Raw genomic sequence first — 23,258 nt, 5'->3', positions numbered from 1 at the left:
CGAATTCAGCGTCCCAAAAGTTAACTATCCCAGGCAGGGCGCAGCCGCTGTGTCTATTTTTTTTACCAACGGATTTACAGTTCCGCGTTGACTCTTCCAGGCCGCGTCTATTCGAATCCCAACCGGTTCATGCGTCGGCTACACGCTGTTAATAACACTGCATTATCGAGACAGCGCCCCTATGACGATCTGAATGAATTCCAAGAGTAGGGTAAATCTGCAGTGCCGTTCCGCTCTGTGACATGAGTAGCCTCGGTTACAAATTTGGAATAAAATCCAAAACAACCTTGCAGTTGCAGTTACACTCCCATCCAGCAGGGGGTGCTGCAGCCCCTGCCGCACCCCCCCTTCTCGCGTCCTTGAGCGTTGCAGTTTATCTTGTGTTGCATGTAGAAGAAAATACACGTTGTCCAAGGAGATATCTTTAGCCTTTAGCTTGTTTATTGAATAAGCACAACTTCACCACTTGACATTGGTGGGGTAGGTATAGAACTTGTGGAGGTATGCACCTGTGTACACTAGGGCTGACCCCTATTAGGCGATTAGTCGACTAATCGGTCGAAAGGGGCCGTAGTCGACTAATCAACCTCTTAGTCGAATAGTAAAAAAGAAAATAATTTTTTTTTTTTTTTTTTCATTCTTTCCAAACGAAAAGAGGCCTAGAAGCGTGGCTAACGCTAATGGCACGCATACCAGAGGCTAACTGCCTACGAAAACAGGCACAGAGGCACTGAAAGAGGATTTCACCCATCTAATGAACACACTAGACTAGACAAATATCAAGATGTATCCATCAGTGGACCAATTGCATGCTTTTGCAGAGGACAAGAAGCCTTCAGTCAACTCCTTCAGACATTAAGCACCCGCCACAGCCCAAATGGAATGAAAAAAAAAATAATAATAATAAAAAAAAATTATACTTTAATTTTTTTTTATTTCTTTTATTTAGCTGACCAATAGTCGTATAACGGCAAATTTTGGCCAATCATAGTCGACCATCCAAATCCTTAGTCGGGGACAGCCCTAGTGTACACACACCTCGATAGACTGAGAAGAATAGGAAGAGAGAACACACCTCCGCTGACGCGGTCATATAGATTGACGTGATGACGTCATTACGTGCATCCTTTCTGTAAGACGCTACAGCGCTCCCAAGTGATATAAACAAGTACTGCATATATATACATACATTTGGTAATATACATTCCTCTGAGTACATGTATTCATATCTCTTAACAATACCGATCACCGATCGTCTTGAGCCATATCGGCCGATACCGATCCGATATCGATCGTTTTTGGTTTTATATATATATATATTTTTTTTATGTATACTTTTTTTTTTTTTTATATATATATTATATAATTATACTTGTAGTTGTATTATCTGCGAGACACCCCCACCACGCAACAAGTCAAAATGCTCGCTATCTCCACTGTCTCCACTGTGTATACTCTGCTTTGGTTAAATCACATTCAGCATGCCCTCAGCACAGCAGGGTATATCTGCGGCTGCGGCTCTGCAGATATACCCTACTCCCTCAGCTAGCCCCGTTTGTGACTGCGATGCAAGCCGGGGCTCGAATACGCATCGAATCAATGTTATAAGACATTGATATCAGGAGCTATCTGTAGCTACTGCTAGCCGGCTAGATAACGTTAAGACAACGCCTCAGTGAACTATTTAGTTCAATGGGAGATTTCGTTTTGAACAGTGAGCTAACGTGAGCTAACGTGAGCTAACGGAGGTATCAACATGCACTACTAGACTATTGCTGGAGCATTTGTTGATATCAGGAGCTATCAGTAGCTAGCCGGCTAGATACCGTTAGACAATGCCTACTAAAAGTGAATAGTTGACTGGGTAATTTTGTTTAAACAGTAACGATAGCTAGGTAGCTAACGTTAGCTCACGGTCCCATGCACTATAGACTAGAGCAGAGGAACCTCCTCTGTGTTTACACGGGTGCGGGAGGGGCAAGGGAGGAGGAGGAGGAGGAGCAGCGGCAGTTTGCAGCTCCGTGTGTCTGAGACAGACAGCGAGTGAGATCTCCGCTAAGAATTGGATCATGTTTTTCTATCGCTTTTCACGATCGGCGAAAATAAAGCATTATCGGAATTCACAGATCTCATATTTATACTGAATATCGGCCGATACCGATCCCTGGCCGATCGATCGGGGCATCCCTAATTGAGAGAGAGATTGTTATATTCTGAGTTTTGTGAGGTGAGAGGTAGTGAGAGGAGAGGTGAAGGCGAGAAGGTGTTGATTGTGTATTGGACCCTAGACTGGCTGAGAAACCCCCTTGTGTACTGACCCTGGACCGGACGACTACTCTAAAGGCGTTTTCACACCTGTAGTTCGTTTGCTTTGTTCCGATTCAGGGAGACACAGGGACTATAATGATACAATGTTGCACTTGTCCCTTAGTTCGTTTGTGTTCACACGGCTGTGTTAACAGCGGACTAAAACAAACGCACGCGCGAGCAAACTGTCACTCATTGGTCAGATTTTGGGGTGTGCCCCCCCCCCCCTAACCCTGAATCTCCGCGTTACATTGAAATCGGGGAGGGGAGAGCGGGGGGAGCAAATGAATGAATGTGGATGAGAGCTGTGATGTAAGTGGTTGCAGATACGGCTGTGGGGGTGCTGGAGACATGATCGAATAGACTTGTATGCGCCTGAATCTCCTGAACACGGGGGGGGGGGAGCTTCGGTGGCCAGTGTCCTTTCAGCCGAACAGGATAATGAAACAATGATCCCACTAAATGACCAGACGCGTCTTATGGTGACATCTACAATTACCTCATTGAGTCAGGTAGACTAATGTTTATATTTAAGTGCAGTGGTCTGTAGCCACTCACACTGGCCACCGAAGCTCCCCCCTCTGATGGAACAGTCCAGGGCGTGTGTGCGTTGCGTCACAATCCGTGGGCAATCTGCGCATGTGCATGGGGAATAGCTGCTTAAAAACAGGCTTTTTCGCTGTCGATTTAGTTCTGATCGATTAGGAATGGCTCGCGCCGTGTTCAGGAGATTCAGGCGCATACAAGTCTATTCGATCATGTCTCCAGCACCCCCACAGCCGTATCTGCAACCACGTACATCACGGCTCTCATCCACAATCCATCATTTGCTCCCCCCGCTATCTCCTCCCCGATTTCAGAATCCCGGAAGTGTTGCGGTGGTCTATAGCGCGTTAACTTTACCGATCTAGCCTAAAGACTACAACCTGATCCCGCCCACAATTCAATGCGAAAGCGTCATCATGCAGCACGTATACAGTACGGCAAGTGAGTTGTGTCGGTTTGTTAAGTCGATTGCATTCTCACAGCGTACGAGTCGCGTCGGGTTTGGTTGGAAGTGCGCCGAGACCACCCTCTCTAGGTGGTCTCGGCCCACTTGTTTTGTTCCGCAACAGAATGCGATTGCTGTGTTCACATATGCCCAACTGAACCCAAATAGGGGGTAAACGCTCCAGGTTTTGGAACAACAGCTCCAAACGAGCTAGGTGTGAAAACGTATTGAACAATCCCTTCTTTTTGTTTTGTGTTTTGACCATCGGACTGTATTACGACAACTCTCTTTGCCTATCGAACTGAATTCTGCCCATAATCAATAAATATTCTTATTGATTGATATTGCTCTTCTGTGGACATTCAAATTTGTTTGTTTTTTAACCGTGGCGAGTCTGAACACCACCAGGCTCGTCACAGTATGTATACACAAACACATACACAATAGTACACTGTGCCCACACACATACTCACTGCATATGCTACACACACGAGTCCCTAATAAGACGAGACACTAAATGCAGGGCTAATGCAGTCATACAAAGAGAGAGAGTGAGAGAGATAAAGAGAGAGAGAGTCTGTGTGTACTTGTATACTTAGGATCTGACATTTTAGGGAGAGAGAGATAGACAGAAAAACAAGGGATGAATATGTAATGATGGATTGTGAAGCATTATGTCAAATAAAACATGATCCCTCCTCCCCCTCCTTCCAGGCAGTAGGGTGCTGACATGGCCGTTCCCAGGGGACAGCCTCCTCCCTCACCTCGGCCTCCTCTCCTCCTCCTCCTCCTCTTCCTCCTCCTCTTCTCCTCCCCACCTCCGCTGTGGGCCCGTCCCCTCATCCTCCACCCCACCATCAACGTGGCGGTGGTGTTCAGCGGCTCCAGCTACCAGAGCGAGATCAGGGGTCGTCTCAGCGCCGAGAACTTCGCCGACTTGCCCGTGGCGGTCCACCCCGTCACCGTGTTGGTCAACGACACCAACCCCCGAGACCTGCTCACGCGCCTCTGCGACACCATGGCAACAGAGAAGCTCCACGGTGTGGTGTTCGAGGACGACGTGGGCTCTGGGGCAGGAGCTCAGGTAGAAAACCACGGAAACATTATTCAAATTCTTTTTGAATGTCCAGTTAAAACAGAGTCACCTCGTTTAGTAATTTAAGCCAGTGGTTCTCAACTGGTGTGACTTCAGGTTCAGCTGTGACTTCAGGTTAAAGTGTGACTTCAGGTTCAGGTGTGACTTCAGGTTCAAGTGTGACTTCAGGTTAAGGTGTGACTTCAGGTTCAGGTGTGACTTCAGGTTCAAGTGTGACTTCAGGTTCAGGTGTGACTTCAGGTTCAGGTGTGACTTCAGGTTAAGGTGTGACTTCAGGTTCAAGTGTGACTTCAGGTTCAGGTGTGACTTCAGGTTCAAGTGTGACTTCAGGTTCAGGTGTGACTTCAGGTTCAAGTGTGACTTCAGGTTCAGGTGTGACTTCAGGTTAAAGTGTGACTTCAGGTTCAGGTGTGACTTCAGGTTCAAGTGTGACTTCAGGTTAAGGTGTGACTTCAGGTTCAGGTGTGACTTCAGGTTCAAGTGTGACTTCAGGTTCAGGTGTGACTTCAGGTTCAGGTGTGACTTCAGGTTAAGGTGTGACTTCAGGTTCAAGTGTGACTTCAGGTTCAGGTGTGACTTCAGGTTCAAGTGTGACTTCAGGTTCAGGTGTGACTTCAGGTTCAAGTGTGACTTCAGGTTCAGGTGTGACTTCAGGTTCAGGTGTGACTTCAGGTTAAGGTGTGACTTCAGGTTCAGGTGTGACTTCAGGTTCAAGTGTGACTTCAGGTTCAGGTGTGACTTCAGGTTCAGGTGTGCCTTGTGATTATGCTCAAAGGAAGTCAATGTCCAACACATATGATGAAATATTACATTACAAATCAGCCAACCTTTCAAATTGATGCATTTTATTTCTTGGCCAGCAGCTGCTCAAGTTTATCTATCTCCTCTATGCTTTATATAGTCTGACTCAGAGGATATAGACTGTGGGTATAAGCTGCCATTGGCCGACTATTTCAGTCAGAATTCTCCTCCCCTCCCTCGTCTGTGACACTGTTTTGTGTGCCCGTGCTGCATCCTGGGCTTAGCGCCACCCAGGATGATTGTGATTGGCTTAAAGAAATATAAACAAGTCAGAGTGTTTTTCCCTCTATACCAGAATGATAATAGGTTCAGCCAGACCTCTCTCCAGAGCTGGCACAGCCCTAACGTAGTGTAACGTATTGTAGAGAGAGGGCTCAGGAGGTAATCGAAAGGTTCTCGTTTCGAGTCCTGCTGCTCCTGGTAAGTGTGTCGAAGTGTCCTTGAGCAAGACACTTAACTGCTCCTGATGAGCAGGCTGGCACCTTGCATGATCGGTCGATGTGTGAATGGGTGAATGTGAGGTATGAAAATTGTAAAGCGCTTTGGATCAAATAAATATAATATAAATGCAGTCCATAACGATTTATATGGATTGAAACTGGTCAAAATGCAAGCTCCTCTTCATTTGGTGCTTTTCTGTTCTCATAATCTCCATAGCAAACCTCTGGTTCTCAATTTCTTCTAAAAAATTTGGTTAAAAATATAATGTGTGAGGAGTTGTCATGAGTCAAACCAATAAAGTTTAGTTTTGGCGAAGCGGAACAGAAAAACAAGAAATTGCCTCTCTCAGGGATCAAGGGACATGTTTAACCCTTTCACTACCACACTATAAAATGGTTAACCCTTTCACTGCGACAATACAGAAGGTTAACCCTTTCACTGCCACACGACAAAGTGTTAACCCTTTCACTACCACAGTACAGAAGATTAACCCTTTCACTACCACACTACAGACGGTTAACTGTATTTGAGCTTAGGAGCCAATAAAGACAGCACACAGTTATCACACTTTTTCTAACATAAATTTTTCCCGATGTCTCGCCAAGACCGAGAGAGGTACGCCTATGTGTGCGATAATGTTTTGCACATGAAACACACCACTTCATTTATGCTAATTACCTGTTATTCTGTTTCTCAGGTGGCAGAGGTGGCACAGATTCTGGATTTCCTTTCTACTCAGACGGCTCTGCCCATCGTGGGCATCAGTGGCGGCTCTGCAGTGGTTATACCACACAAGGTACTGTACCATCGATGGCCTGAAATACTGCTATAACCACAACACAATGACCTCAACTCAGACAGCAATGACACTGGTTTCTACCTGTCTCTTCTCAATCATAACTCTGTCACACTGACGTTATTTATCTTCAAAGCCCGCTAATCACAATGGGGGACATTCATAAAGCTGTCATGACATCATGTGGGGCGCCCACAATGCAACATAGCGCTCTTCTTATGTGGTCACAGGCAGCTTGCTATAACATGGATGCTTTCTATAGCCACTATACCCTTGTGTCTTTGGCAAAACATACAGTACCACTGCCCTAGCGTATTGCATTGGTTGAGCATTGACCACTCCTTCGAGTTAAAAACCGGGGGAAACATATGAATCTCGTATCGAGCATCTAAAACTAAAGCTAAAGCTAGCTAACGTTTTGATTTGATTTGACATTTAAAAAAATACAAGATTCCAGAAAAACATCAAGGATGCCACATAAAGGATTGGTCGAAGATTACAGGTGTAAATGACTTATGGCGGTTACTTAATCCCACGACCCGAAAGTACTCTTGTCGATCTGCGAGACATAATACACTATCCAGAATAGATTATGTCTTTGCATCACAGAGACTATTTGATAATTATGAAGTGGAAATGATACCCAACCCATCAGATCACTGTTATTTACTCCTTAAAGGTACATTTGGTATACTATCCTCCCGAGCCCCAAGATGGCGATTTAACTCGTTGCTGCTTAATAACAAGGAATTCATTACACAACTCAAAGAAGCTCTTATAGTATTCCAACGGAAGAATGCAAACTCGGTGCAAGACCCCAGAATAATATGGATGTCGGTAAAGGGAATGATCAAAGATTTCACGGATAGCTTTTCCTCCAAAATGCGCAAGAATCAATGCACAAAACTGGCTGAGCTGGAAACGCTTTACTCAACGTTATTTAACTCTCTAAAATACAACAACTCAACTCGACTAGAGAATCAAGTTAACGTACTAAAAATAGAGATCAATGCCATATACAGACAACAATCGGAAATACAAATACGCAGCACAAGACAACAGCAGTACTCCCATGGTTCCAAACCCAGCCACCTATTAGCCATGCGATTAAGAATTAATGCAAAATTTGCAGATATAACTACCATTAGAGCACAACAAGTACTTGTAACAGATCCTGTAAAAATAAACGATACATTCAAAGAATTCTACTCCGACTTATATAAATCAGAAACGACCTTCGACCATAACAAAATGGACACATTTCTTAATCAAATTATTCTCCCTAAACTTTCAGAGGATGACGCTAAACAGTTAGAAACACCGATCACACTAGAGGAACTCAAGAAGGCCATAACCGCAATGCAAAGTGGTAAGGCTCCTGGAAGAGACGGTTTCCCATCAGAAATGTACCTTTCTTGTTGGGACATAATTGGCCCCTTATTACTAAATATGATCTTATACTCAGTCAAGGAGGGGAACTTCCATAAGAATGACAATATTGCACTCATAACAGTCCTCCTTAAAAAAGACAAAGACCCCAACGAGTGCGGTAGTTATAGACCTTTAAGCCTCCTCGGAACCGATATCAAACTGTACTCTAAGGTATTAGCCATCAGATTACAAAAGCATATGACGTCTTTAGTTCACCCGTTTAGTTCAAACTGGCTTCATAGGAGGCCGCCTGATCACTGAAAACATAAGACGAATACTGCACGTACTTGATGCCGACAAAGAGGACACCATACCTAAGGCGATGCTGTCCCTGGATGCTATGAAAGCCTTTGACAGGCTGGAATGGTCGTATCTATGGGCAGTACTAGAAAGGATGGGGTTAGGAAAAGGATTCATCGATATGATTAAAGTATTATACAAAGACCCATCGGCCATGATTACAACAGGCACAATCATCTCCAAAATATTTCCGGTATCACGCTCTGCCAGACAGGGTTGTCCTCTTAGTCCCGGACTGTTCAATCTATCATTAGAGCCTTTAGCACAATATATAAGACAATCCCAATCCATAGAACCAATCGTAATCAAGGGCACACAACAAAAAATTTGTTTATATGCGGACAATGTAATATTGTTCATGTAAAACCCCAACACCACATTGCCTCATCTGCTCAAGTTGATTGAGGACTTTGGTGATTTATCGGGATTTAAGATAAATTGGCCGAAGTCGGCTTTCCTTCCAATTAACACCCCTGCAAAAAAAGATACAACCCTCCCAGGAGAGATACCGATGGTAAAACATTTCAGATGCTTGGGAGTGGAAATATTCCCCACCATAAGACAAACGGTGAAGCACAACTACACAAAAATCCAAAACAAAATCAAAGACGACCTTGATAGATGGGCAAAACTTAAAAACACAGTACAAGCACGGATATCAATAGTTAAGATGGATGTACTACCTAGAATCAACTTCTTCAGTTCAATGCTACCGTTACCCCCTCCAGAGGGTTACTGGAAAAGATTACACTCCTCCACATACAAATTTATTTGGAATAACAAACCACCACGTATAAAAAGATCCACCGCACAGAGAAATAAAGCAGATGGTGGCATGGCATTTCCAGATTTTTTCCTATATTTTAAGGCGTACACATTAAGTCCATTGACAACATGGTTTGACCCCCAAGCATTAGTATCCTGGAGAAAATTAGAAGAAAACATAGTAGCCCCACATAGACTGAAGGACATAGCATACACTAAACTACCAATCAAGCACTGTGAACGAAAATTTGGCCCCATAATTACTCATGCGATCCGGATATGGCGTGAATCACAAAAAAAAAATCCTAACCCACAAAAATGGCACAATCATACTCCCTTATTCAATAACAATGCACTCTTAATTGGAAAACAACCTATAAGATTCCCTATATGGGAAGAGCAAGGCATACACTCATTAGGGGATGTTTTTAACAAACAGGGTTTTTGTAGTGATAAAGAAATACGCAAAAAATGTAATCTCACCAAGTCCACATGGCTTTTTTACAAACAGTTACAGCTATGTTTGAAGTCTCACGGTGTTCCATTAGACAGACCAATTGAACACCACAGATACCACAAATTCTTCTACGAAAGAGAGACATCGAGAGGTTTTGTTTCAGAATTTTATCATCAATTACTAACGTCCTCGTATGAAACCCTCCAACTAGACTCTGTCTGGAGGAGGGATATACCAGACCTGGAAAATGACTTTGATTGGCAAGGAGCCTGGGCAAATGTCCGACTTACATCAAGGAACCCGGATCATCAACAAATCAATCTTAACTATATTCACAGGACATACTTGACTCCTATAAGACTGTGCCGAATGGGGCTTAAACAAGACTCCAAATGCTCCCAATGTACAAATGGGGACGAAGGGACATTTATGCACATGTATTGGGACTGCTCACCAGTTAAGGCATTCTGGAAAGATGTGACCCAACAAATATCAAAACTCGTATCTTGGAATATACCTGTACACCCCTCGGTATTACTATTGAATGATGTTTTTGAGTTTGCAGTGAATCCACAGCTAAAGAGATTGGTTTTATCGGGTATCACAGTAGCTAAAAAGCTGATCGCATCACGCTGGTTTCAACCGGAAAAAATGTGCCGTAAAGTTTGGTTTCTTACATATCTCAATGTAATTTACCAAGAAATATCTACAGCAAGAATTCTGGGTCTCAATGAATCCAAAATGTCAATGTGGTTAGAAGTGGTGGAGAGAATAAAAGCTAGCTTATAATGGTAGTGTCTGGTTAGGTGCGAGGGATAGTGGAGGTACTTCTCAACGTGGGGTCCGGGAGGGGGGGGTTCGAGCTGGAGCATATGTGTGTAGGTTTTTTAGATAACAGGTATTAGGGGTATATCTTATATAAGACAATTAACTAAAATGTGATCTCATTGGATGTGCCCTGACAATTAATGCTTGTATATCTTACCGTGTGTTGTCATGTTTGTTTATGTGTTTGTTTAAAAAATAATACAAAAATAAAATACAAAAAAAAAAGGATGCTACACAAAAAAGTCAAGACTTATTTCCATTGTGATCCTTGGTCTCAGACAGACAAGCAATACAAAACATGACCACAAATAACAATTTGACAAACTACATAGACATGAACATTTTAAATGCAGTACAAACATAGCCACAGACAACAATGTATCAGACAACATTTTCATGCATTTTAAAATCTAGTTTTTGACATTGTCGAGGAGCCATGATTTAACTTTTTTCTTAAAATTGTGTCGGCTACTAATGCATTTTAGCTGTGAAGATAGCAAATTCCAATTTGTGGCTCCCCAGAATTTAAAAGAACATTTGCCCATACTGTTTTGAACCTTGGAATACACAGGTTGGCAATGCTAGCTCTGGTCTTATGGGTATGCATGTCCCTGTTCCACTGAAAATAATTTGTAAGATAAGAGGGGGCCCTGTTATGATTCAAGGTAGGAAGTTGAGTCCAATAGTAGAAGGTAATAAGGAGGCGGAGATGGGTTGCTCTTCTCAAAATATGTGTTTCTTTTATTATCAGAAATCACTAGAGCAAGATAATGTTACGATAAAGAATAAGTAGCCAGGCTACAACTGAGAGGTATATAAGGGAAAGAGAACCGTACACAAGACGGATAAATAAGAACACTAAATAATAACAACAAAGACAAGAGGTCCCACTTCTTGTCCGTGGCCGACTGCTCACAGTAGTTATGTTGAAGATCCGACAACAGACAGAGAAACAAGGGATTAGTATAAAGGCAAAATCCCAGCAAACCACACACAGTAATTAGTGACAACAACCCACAGGTGACAGTCAATCAGAGCTAATTGCAGAGAACAGGGTGAAGTACTCCAGAATGGCAGTAGGGTTTCCACTCCTGAGAAAGGATAGAAACCCAGAACGTTACAGAGCCCTATTATAAATGTTTTTTTTTTGTATCAAATTTTTATTATTATTCACATGAAACAAGACAACACATTAACCACAATCACAATACATAGAACTTCACAAGAAAATAACAAAAACAATAATAATAATACAGACTAACAATTATACAGACAAAGAGAAAAGAAAACAGAGTTCAACCTTCTAAATTTTAATTCCAAGGGGTACTATCTAATAAATGGTCTTTCCCAGTGTTCAGCCCCGATTCCCGGCCGTGTGACCCTATATTAATAAAACGTACATCTCCAATCCACCACAAGGACCATTTTTTGAGAACACGACCCGAAAACAGAGCAATGAACCTTCATGAAAAAACAAAAACCTTTAGAGGTGTTCCATAGACTCACAGAGACCGTGTAAAAGTGGCCAAACAGTGAAGAAATAGTTAAATAGCTGCCCCCCCATAATATCCCCAGCTAAACTCAAGATGACAAGACAAAAGACAAGACAGACCAAACATTTCCTCCTCCCCCTCCCAAGAGACCGCCGGACTCACCCGAACATGCACCTCAACCCCGCTCAGCCGCACACTGCGGTCTTTACCTTCTCAGCTGCTGCGAACCAGAGGTCAATTCCAGCCTGCCCTACCCCAATCACCCGGGCTGTGGATATCTCAAGATAAATCACATCCAATAGAGTTAGGGACCAGTTAATCATTGTAAGCTTCTCAGGCTCCTTCCATCTCATTGCTATCAGCTTCTTCGCTGCTGTGACGCCCGCTAGGACAACCCTTTTCAGTTGTACGGAAGCGGGTAGTGTCGTTATATCGTTCAGGAGTAGCGTAACAGCTGTGAATGGGATAGTTAAGCCACACAGATCTGAAAGTTTGTCCGTTATTGACCTCCAGAAGCGGGCCACTGGTGGGCAATCCCAATACATATGCATATAAGTGCCCGTGGCCTTTTGAGAGCACAAAGTGCACCGAGAGTCGGTTATCAGTCCCATAGCATATAGCTTCCTAGGTGTAAGATAGGTCCTATGAATATAATTAAAATTAATTTGCTGGTGATTGGGGTTGCGGGAAGATAATGCCACATTTGCCCAAACATCATCCCAGTCAAACTCGGGGTCCAACTCCGGGATATCCACACGCCAGATTGTATCCAATGATACATTTTTATACGTGGATTGAATTAAGAGCGTATAAAAGTCGGAGACAAACCCTCTGGATGTCGTCCTGTCCACTATGAGCCTGAGGAAGGGGTGTGGGTGCAAGGCTTGAGCCCACGGTACGCCATGCGCCCTCAGTGCTGACCTTAGTTGAAGGTAAAGAAAGAAGGACTCGCCGGGAAGATCATAAAATTCTCTTAAGTCCTGAAACGCACGGAGGCCGTTCTTATCATAAATATCCTCCAGAGTATGCACTCCCCTCCTTTGCCATTGAGGAATATTAACCGGCTTGTGTCCAACAAGTAATTGCTGGTTATTAAAAATTGGAGAGTCCAGGTGCCAAGGGCATTTAACCCCACACGACCTCTGTACATTACGCCACGTTTGGATCACGTGAGTTATGATCGGTCCATACCTCAGCCGGCATTTCGAAATAGAGACAGTGGAGTACACTACATCCTGCAATCTTAGCGGAGATACCGCTGCCGCTTCTAAGGAGCGCCACGATACAGCCTCTACAGGGTCTAGCCAGCACATCAGAGGTCTCAGTGAAAAGGACCAGAAATAAAGTTTAAAATCAGGGATTGCGAGGCCCCCATCTTGTTTTCTACGTTGAGTAGTAGCCCTTTTGATTCTCGGGCGTTTGTTATTCCAGATAAACTTAGATACCATCGATTGTACCTTGCGCCAGTGGTCTATTGGAGGGGGCAGGGGGAGCATTGAGCTAATAAAATTTATCCTAGGCAGGATGTTCATTTTGATTATGGAAGCCCGGGCTTGTAAGGAGTTAGGAAGGGACGACCACCTGTCTAGATCCTGGCGTATTTTATCATAAGTACCCGTGAAGTTGTACTTAGTAGTTTGGTTCAGCGTGGGGAATATCTCTATGCCCAAGTATTTAAAATGTTCTACTATGGGGATATCAGCTGGTAGTCGTACCGCCTTGGCCAGTTCATTAAGAGGTAGGCAGGCTGATTTGTTCCAGTTAATCTTAAAGCCTGACAATTTACCAAAGTCGGCGATTATCCTCAATAATTTTGTGGCCGACCGGGAGGGGTCGTCCATGAAAATCAGCAGGTCATCCGCATAGAGAGCAATTTTGTGTGGAGTATTATTGACCATTATGGGGACGATGTCCTCCGATTGCCTAATAAATTGGGCCAAAGGTTCGAGGGAAAGCGCGAACAGTCCCGGGCTCAGAGGGCAACCCTGTCTAGAAGATCTGGAGGCCCTATTATAAATGTTGTGAACTATATTGAACTGAAGTTACACAGACATGGCTTCCAGAGGGAGCCAGCCCAGCAACTGGAAGTGTTGTTTGCCCACATGTGCTCTGGAGGCTAGTCCTAGAGTTAATCGGATGAGTTTGTTCTGGGAAACCTGTAACTTATCTTTTAAAACTTTGGTCAGACCTCCGTACCAAGAACAGATAGCATAGTCAAAGCAACAAGAAACAAGGGAATTTGCCAGAATGCAAAGACTTTCAGGGTCTAATAAATGTGCTTTTCTGGCCAGAAATTTTGTTCTGCCATTCACCTTGCTCATAGTTTTGAGAGCCATGGATTCCCCGCTCAGGCTGCTGTTTAGGTGGCAACCTAGATAGCTTATACACTTTTTTGCCGCAAAAAGCTGGCCCTCGAGATTTATGCTGGGCGAGACCAGCTTCCGCAGCCTGGGTTGAGAACCAAAGTGATGTATTCTGTTTTGGTCATCCGCGTAGAGAAACAGGTTCACATTACAGGCAGCTTGCATATCATTAATATAAATTAAAAACAATAACAGGCCCAGGACACTCCCTTGAGGGACTCCGCAAGTCACTGGTAAGGCAGATGAGTGATGGCCATGGATGTCTGACAATTGGTCTCTATCGGAGAGATAAGAGGAGAACCATTGGTAGCACTTTATAATAACACCCTGTTATAATAAATTTATAAGGTATTTGTAGATAATGAACTAATCATGAACAAAGATAAATGCAATTGTATTAACATATAAAATACATGTGCATGACATATAGTGTAATGTGGGGGGGCACTAGGACCCAGGAGTACCCTGGCCAGGTAGAGTATCTAGAGAGGAAGTCTCACGAGAGTGAGACTTGACTTCACGTGTGTTGCCATCTCTTTTAATGGAAGCACGATACATGCAGAACCAAGTTATCCGTGCTGCTCCTGCCCCACGCTTTTAATAAGGTATGAGCAGTTTAAACACCTTTTGGTGGAATAGATTTACCAATAAAAAAGGTGTTTAAACTGCTCATACCTTATTAAAAGCGTGGGGCAGGAGCAGCATGGATAACTTGGTTCTGCATGTATCGTGCTTCCATTCAAACAGACGGCAACACACGTGACGTCAAGTCTCACTTCCTCTCTAGATACTCTCCAATACATGGCCAGGGTACTCCTGGGTCCTAGTTCCCCCCACCCATGTTACACTATATGTCATGCACATGTATTTTATATGTTAATACAATTGCATTTATCTTTAGTCCTAATTCTGTCACTGTTTGATGTCACAAAGAAGGGTGTATCCGAAAGCTGTCTACAACATTTGTAACGTGATGAAAAAGTAAACAAATAATTAACTGTATTAGACATTTGTTAATGATGAATAGGCTTCACTTCAGATTGGCCCCCACAATAGCATCTGCAAATGATGTATAGATGTTTTATGAATGTCTTAACAAATCATTTGTTGAACATGAAAAATAAATGGAGATACAGTATAGTAGTTTTTTCATATCCATTTTTCAAAGCATCTACAAATGTGTTACTACACATTAAACAACATTATTTAATGATGAACAAATCAAGTACAAACAATGTTGATAATGAGTTATAAATAATGTAGAACTAATCTGTAAATGTTATACAAATATAGTTATAAATGATTTAATAATCATTTATGAATGTATATAAATGGTTTGTTCATGATTAGTTCATTATCCACTAATGCATTATAAATACTTTGTAAATGTTATACAAATATAGTTATAAGTGATTTAAGGGTGTTATTATAAAGTGCTACCGAACCATTTTAGGCTAAGAGGGCTGATACCAAGGGCTTGTTAAAGTTTGTTAAAAAGAAGGCTGTGGTTGACAGTGTCAAAAGCCTTCAGGCGGTCAACTAGCTTATGTGCAATTGAAGTAAAAAATGAATTAAAATGATCAGCAATCTGTTTCTTGTCACTGACGTCCTCGCCATCGATCTGCAGTGAAATGCAGGGGCTGGAATCATTGTTGGGTTTGGTCGTGCATCCTACATTTTTAAGCGTTTTCCACAGTGTTTGTGGGTTATCCTGATTTTCCAGGATTTGTTCTGAGAAATAATTGGATTTTGCTTCTCTGACTTTGAACTGGACAGAGTTTCTGAGGTCTTTAAAAATAGAGAAGTCGGCTTGGTCACCCGATTGCTTAAAAACAGAAAGGGCTTTGTCCCTACCACTAATGGCATCAAAAATCACCTTATTGAACCACGGGTGAGATCTCTGCTTAACTCTAATAGTTCTAGAAGGGGCTACTGCCTATATGGCAGAAGCAAACAAGGATTTAAAATTTGCCTAGGCCTGATTAACATTGTCCATGCCTGTAACGGAAGACCAGTTAAATTTACTAATTTCCTTGCTAAAACTAGCATCTGTGTAGTGTTTGAAGGATCTGGCTTTATGGGAGTTAAAAGTATCCCTAAAAACCCTCCTGGAACAGAAGGTCAAGAAGTGGTCACTAATACCATATGCTAAAACACCGCTCTAGGAAATGCACTTTGAATCAGAGACAAAGACTTAAATCAATGGTGCTACTTGAAGAATTACACACTCTGGTTGGGTCTTGTATGATTTGTGTAAGACCAAAAATTCGGGCACATCTGTCCATCCCTCTGAAAGTGGGACAGGATTTATTGGCTATGTCAGTGTTAAAATCGCCCAATAGTATACATTCTCTTTCCAGGAAATTGGGACAACGTTAGTTGGTTTCTGGTGTGGTACTGACATTAGTGTTGCCAAAGACAGGTTGGTAATGGCTAGAAGGCATCCATAATACAGCCGGCTACCTCTGAGGACAGAAGAACAATGCTCTGTGCGCATTGCATTGTGGACTCAACCTGACGTCTCTCCACATGATGTCACTCCAGCTTTATGAATGTCCCCCATTTCAGTGGGTTTGTTTTTCAGAGTTCCAGGGGTTGTGCTTACCTTGCAACTCCCATTGACAGGAACACGGGTCAAAACTATATCTAACATCCATCCAAAACTCAACGAATATAGATTTCAGGTTGTTTCTACATTGTAATTCCATCATGACAAAAAATGTGTCATACTTCTTGTAGTCTGACGGTGCGCTCTGTCTCTGCGAATACAGGTAATTTCATAGTTATTTAGGTCAAAACTACTTGAAGAACGGCGTGCACATTCTTTCACCATAGCAGCGCCAATCATTGCATTGCTCCGCACCCAGACCCTGCGCAGACCCTATTTAAAACATTGTCAGGCACCTTTTGTCGTGATGTACGTTCTTTGTTCGCGTGGAGGGAGGAAGCAGGAAGTGGGGTCTGAGGCCAGAAACACTCAGAAGCACCCTGATGAGCAGCGAAGAGCACGGAAACAGCAGCCAGTTTCAGGGCCAATGTTAACAGATTGGACTGTTTATACCAGTGGCATAGCAGTATATATATATAAATATATAAAATGTATATAATGTATATATACAGTAGTCTCCAGATTTAAACGTACACCTTGATGTCACTGCCTCAGACCTACTGTAGTGACTTTTCAATTGCAAATGCCTCAAGGACAGAACTCACCCCAGTCTTTAACCAGCTATACATGATGCTAATTACGACAGGACAACTGTTTCAATTCTCATCTATTATGTAATTCGTATGGCAAGCGATGAGCTGCAAGCAAATATATGAATTCCAAAAAGCACGGTTGGATGCACATGGACAAGTTTGATGCCTCACCATGATGATTGACCAATGTAATCAACCTCCCTAATCCCAGCCTGGGAAAGACTGTGCCTCTGCAGAGGAGACACTTTCTGACGAGAGCGAACCGCTACGGGCGTCATACGCCTCAATCAATCATCCCCTGTACACTTGAGGAGCAGCAGGTCTCCCCTGCTATGATTTAGGGTGTATCACATTGATGAGTTGAGACGGGGAGCACTGAGCTGTTTAGATAGAGTGTAATGAGGTGATTGATGATATGAAATGGGGTTCCTTTATCTGTAACCCCCCTCCCACCTCCTTCTAACCCCTCCTCTTCTCACCCTCCTCCCTTCCCACTTCCTGTATTCACTTATCTACCATCATCAACACCCTGTAATTATAGAACGAGCGCTCCCTCTCACACACACACACACACACACACACACACACACACACACCACACCGTCAATATGGACATGCCCACACCTAGCCAGGCATGGGACTTGAGTCATGGATCCGACCCCAGCTGATGTGTCTAGGAGGTAAGAGGATCACACTCAAGCTCCATAATGCTGCTGTCATGCAAACACTTTTCAGGAAATAACCCTTTTAGGTGTGAGGTTTTGTATTTAGTTTTTCCCAAGAATGATATCTGAATTCTACCACTCTATAGGTTCTGGTGTCCAGTAGCCATTGTGATGTTAAGTTATTGAAACAATCTAATTTTGAGATCAACATTCATGTATGTTTTAAGTTGAACATTTGATGTTTATTATTGCACAGGGAGAGAGAGAGAGAGAGAGATTTCATATATACAGAGAGAGAGAGAGAGAGAGAGAGAGGGGGAGAGAGAGAGAGGCAGGGGAGAGATGGAGATAGAGAGAACATTGGGAGGAAGATATACTGTATATATATAGAGAGGGGAGGCAGGCGAAAGAGAGAGAGACAGGAGAAGAGAGGGAGAAAGAGAAGGAAGAGGAGAATGTGTGTGTGTGTGAATGAATGAATGAATGAAAACTTTATTTAACAGATTGCAGAATGGGTACAATACAGTACGGCTCAATACATACAATTGTTAAGGGGATGCAGACCTGAGAAAGACGTTTGTCTTGTTTCCATCAGGGTCCCCCATTTTCAATTCATATAGACATATATGACATACATGACATACAGATAGTCAGTACTGCTACATCTATACATTTATGACATACCAGATTTGCAAATCCAGTACTGTTTGTGATACAGAAGGAGTCAATAAAAGGGAGTATATACATTTGACGTGTGTGTGTGTGTGTGAGAGAGAGAGATGGAGAGAGAGAGAAGGTGTGTATATGTGTGTGTGTGTGTGTGTGTGTGTGTGTGTGTGTGTGTGTGTGTGTGTGTGTGTGTGTGTGTGTGTGTGTGTGTGTGTGTGTGTGTGTGTGTGTGTGTGTGTGTGTGTGTGTGTGTGTGTGTGTGTGTGTGAGAGAGAGAGAGGGGGGTGAGAGATAGAGGGAGAAAGAGAGGGAGGAGAGAGAGAGAGAGAGAGAGAGAGAGAGAGAGAGAGAGAGAGAGAGAGAGAGAGAGAGAGAGAGAGAGAGAGCGCTTAAAGGCTGAGTTGTTTATATGAAGCCTGTCTGACAGCAGCCTAAAGGCAGGTGTTTGACTGTTAACTTTTTACACACAGATAGATATCCCCCTCCTTATCTTCTACACTTCTCCCCCATTGTCTCCCTCTCTGTTCTCCTCAGCAGCACCCCCCCTTACTGCCATATCACTCCTCTTTTCTCTCTCCACACTCACATCTCTCCCTCTTTTTCTTCCAGTTTCCCTGTTGTGTGCCACGCCGAATCCATTAAGGCGGCGGTGGAGACTGGTAGCGGGGAGAGACAGGCCTGTGCTCTTCTCTGCCTGATGCACTCTCTCTTTCTCCGAACTACAGGACCCCATTAAACTGTTAATTAGACCCTTTAGGAGGCACTGACTCCCTACAGCACTTATCACTCAACCACTAAACTCTCTCCCATTGACTCTCTCCCATTGGCTAAATGAGCTTTTGGGTAGTCAGTCATTCCTTGTGCTGTGTGTGAAAACTTAAAAGTTGTCTCTGTGAGTTTCTGAAAATAGCTATGGCTAAAGGTTTGCCAGTCATCATCGATTTCCTGAGCTGCGAATTATGTGGATCTGAATACAGCCAGCCCCCCCCTTACTGTATATCAAGGTTAGATAACCTCTTATCTGTCCCACTAATTGTGCAAACTCTAAATGTAACCCCACCTCTAATGTGTGGCACGGTGGTGTAGTGGTTAACACTGTCGCCTCACAGCAAGAAGGTCCAGGGTTCGATTCCCGCTTGGGGACCAGGGTTTCCATGATGCCAGGTACCCAGGTGGGATATCTCCCAGGCCTTTCTGTGTGGAGTTTGCATGTTCTCCCCGTGCTCGCAAGGGTTTCCCCCCCGATAAGATAAACCCAATGGAAAAACATGCACAACAACAGATCGCTAACGCTGTGGCGTCCTTGACGAAGACGGACAGGAGCACTTGGATTGGTCCCCTGTCTGCTCCCGGCTGCCCTTGGGGGGGAAGGACGACGGGATGGGTTAATCGCAGAGACAAATCGCATCTGCGATCCTAAAGAGACAATGCATGCGTGTGTGTTCCGGTGTGTGTGCTAAACTAACCGCTGTGTGTACCACTAAAAAACATTGAGTGTCGTTGCATGCCGAATAAAGACCTCTGCAACAGGTCCTGCATTATTATTATACACCTAACCATAACCATAACCATTAACCCTAATGTTAATGTAACCATAAGAGGCGCAGGGAAGCGGCGGCGTGACAGAACTCGGTGCATCACGTCATGAGAAAACACACTGTTTGGCAACAATCAGGCTGGGAGCCATCTGTCGCTGTGTGTGTTGAGTGACAGCCCTCTGTATATCACAGAGTGGAGGAGCAGCCTCCTCAGAGGTCTGTCAAAGGCCTCGTTCGGCTGCTTTCATCACACACTCTCTCCTCCACCTTTCTTCCTCTCCTTTTCTCTCTCTCTCTCTCTCTCTCTCTCTCTCTCTCTCTCTCTCTCTCTCTCTCTATCTATCTATCTCTCTATCTATCTATCTATCTATCTATCTATCTATCTATCTATCTATCTATCTATCTATCTATCTATCTATCTATCTATCTATCTATCTATCTATCTATCTATCTATCTATCTATCTATCTATCTATCTATCTATCTATCTATCTATCTATCTATCTATCTATCTATCTATCTATCTATCTATCTGCTGTATATAATATATATCCCTCTCGTTCTCTCCCCGTTCCTCTTGCACTCTTGCAGGCTCCTTTGTTGCTTGTAAAATAAAATGCTTGTCCAGGTGTTTGACAGAATGGGACAGGTGAATGAATGAATGAATGAATGAATGAATGAATGAATGAATGAATGAATGAATGAATGAATGAATGAATGAATGAATGAATGAATGAATGAATGAAAACTTTATTAACAGATTGCAGAATGGGTACAGTACAGTACGGCTCAATACATACAATTGTTAAGGGGATGCAGACCAGAGAAAGACTTTCGTCTTGTTTACATCAGGGTCCCCCATTTTCAATTCATCGTAACATATATGACATACAGATAGACAGTACTGCTACATCTATACATTTATGACATACCAGATTTGCAATTACAGTACTGTTTGTGATACAAAAAGAGTCCAGAAAGAAAAGAGTATATACATTAGGCGTAGAAACTGTACATTGGATTGGGTAGGTGGGGGTGGGGGGGGACTGTACATTGGAGGTGGTTGGGTGGGTGGGGGGGGGGGGGGGGGGGGTTGGGTAGGAGTGGGGGGGGGGGGGGGGGGGGTTTGGGTAGGAGGGGTGGGTGGGGGACACTGTACAACTGTACAAACAACACTGTACATTGGATTATTGACAAGACCATACTTGGTAATTTACTGTACATTGGAGGGGGTTGTGTTCGGACATTTACAGGGGCCAGTTTCGAGTTGCAGTCTCCCTTAGGTGTTTTTTGAGAGTGTTTTTGAAAGTGGGTAGTGATTCACATTCCTTTACAGCTTTGGGTAGGGCGTTCCACATTGATGTGGCATAATTGCAAAACGTGTTTAGTCCCTTGTTTGAGCCGAATCTGGGTTTAACATGATTTGTGGAGCTCCCTCTGGTGTTGTGATCGTGGTATTCACTGACCTTTGGGAAGTATTTTGTCATGTACATGGGTACCTTGGTCGTGTAGTGTATCTTGTAGACCAGGCCCATTGCAAGTTGCTGTACTCTGTCGTCTACTCTAAGCCATCCTAGGTTGTCAAAGTGGGCAGGGGTGAGGTGGGTTCTAGGAGTAAGGTCAAGCAGTAGTCTGACCAGTTTGTTTTGAGATGTTTGTAATTTTGTTTTTAGCGCCTTTGAGGTGCTTTGGTACCATGAGGTGCAAGCATAGTCGTAGTACCCTTGAATTAGTGCTCCTGCTAGAGTCTTCAGGGTATTCTTGTTTACCAGTGAGGAGATCCGGTACAAGAATCGTGTTCGTTGGTTGACTTTTTTTATTACATTGGATGCCATTTTGTCACAGGAAAGATTTGCCTCTAGGATGGAACCCAGGTAGGTAATATCTTCTTTCCTTGTGACAATATTGTCACCCACTGTAACTAAGAAGCCGTCGGTCTTGCTGAGTTTGTTATTTGAACCGAAGAGAATGGACTCTGTTTTGCCCATGTGTAATGATAGTTTGTTATCAGCGAGCCATATGCAGATTTTGCCTAGTTCTGAGCTGAGGGTTTTTTCAACCTGTAACTTGTTCTTGTCAGAGACCAGCAGGGCTGAGTCGTCCGCAAACAGGAACAAGTTGCAGTCACAAGCTGACGACATGTCATTTGCATAAATTAGGAACAGTAGCGGACCTAGTATGCTTCCTTGTGGAACACCACAGTTTACTGTGAGGGGGGGGGATAGGGTACCGTTTACCTCCACCATCTGCTCTCTCCCCTCCAGGTAGGATTGCATCCAGCTCACTGATAGACTATCAAAACCAATTGCTTTTAGCTTGTCAATCAGAATGGTGTGATTGACAGTGTCGAAGGCCTTTTGTAGGTCCAGCATGACCTACAAGGTAGAGTGGAGTGAGAGAAACGTGTGTGTGTGTGTGTGTGTGTGTGTGTGTGTGTGTGTGTGTGTGTGTGTGTGTGTGTGTGTGTGTGTGTGTGTGTGTGTGTGTGTGTGTGTGTGTGTGTGTGTGTGTGTGTGTGTGTGTGTGTGTGTGTGTGTGTGTGTGTGTGTGTGTGGGAGCGTTCGCGTGCATGCATGTTCGTGTGCGTTTCTATTAGGGGATGAAAGACCTCAATAGCGCTTGATTATCACTAGGCTGATGACGAGCACCTTTGATGGTGCGTTCAAGAGGAAGCCGCAGCCGCCGCCTCAGAGGGACTATTTATGGCTCCTGTCTCCGCGATCTCTCCGTCAGAAAAGGAAAAAACTAAAAACACAACAAGGAAAGAGGAGGATGAGAGGAAGATGAAAATAGGGGAGGAAGCGTGTCAGATGACACGTTATATCAAGCGAACAGGAGTAAGAGGACATTAAATGGAGAATGAGTTAGGGAGGTGGAAGGATGGCAGGCCAGATACTGTACGTTCAATTATAGTCCAAATACTGTACAAGTTATATTTAATTTCACTCTGGGGGGAGTTTGAAATCAGAAGTGTATGCTTTGTGTGTATGTCTGTCTGTTTGTGTGTGTGTGTGTTTTGTGAGTTTCTGTGTGTGTGTGTGTGTGTGTGTGTGTGTGTGTGTGTGTGTGTGTGTGTGTGTGTGTGTGTGTGTGTGTGTGTGTGTGTGTGTGTGTGTG

At 43.5% G+C, this 23,258-nt stretch overlaps 1 protein-coding gene across 1 annotated transcript in view; it reads left to right on the top strand.

Annotated features, from left to right (window-relative positions):
• The window catches only part of LOC311235560 (glutamate receptor ionotropic, NMDA 2C-like), a 177,525-nt gene that overhangs the window by 21,748 nt on the left and 132,519 nt on the right, over positions 1-23,258 (top strand). The window contains exons 2-3 of the mRNA XM_084323029.1: positions 4,013-4,382; positions 6,334-6,432. Coding sequence (XP_084179155.1) covers positions 4,029-4,382; positions 6,334-6,432 — 453 coding nt within the window. The 5' untranslated portion in view covers positions 4,013-4,028. The remainder of the gene's footprint in view (positions 1-4,012; positions 4,383-6,333; positions 6,433-23,258) is intronic.

This window comes from Notolepis coatsorum (assembly GCF_963971535.1).
Source record: "Notolepis coatsorum genome assembly, chromosome: 10".
Taxonomy (NCBI): Eukaryota; Metazoa; Chordata; class Actinopteri; order Aulopiformes; family Paralepididae; genus Notolepis; species Notolepis coatsorum.
This window is presented reverse-complemented; position numbering and strand designations above follow the sequence as displayed.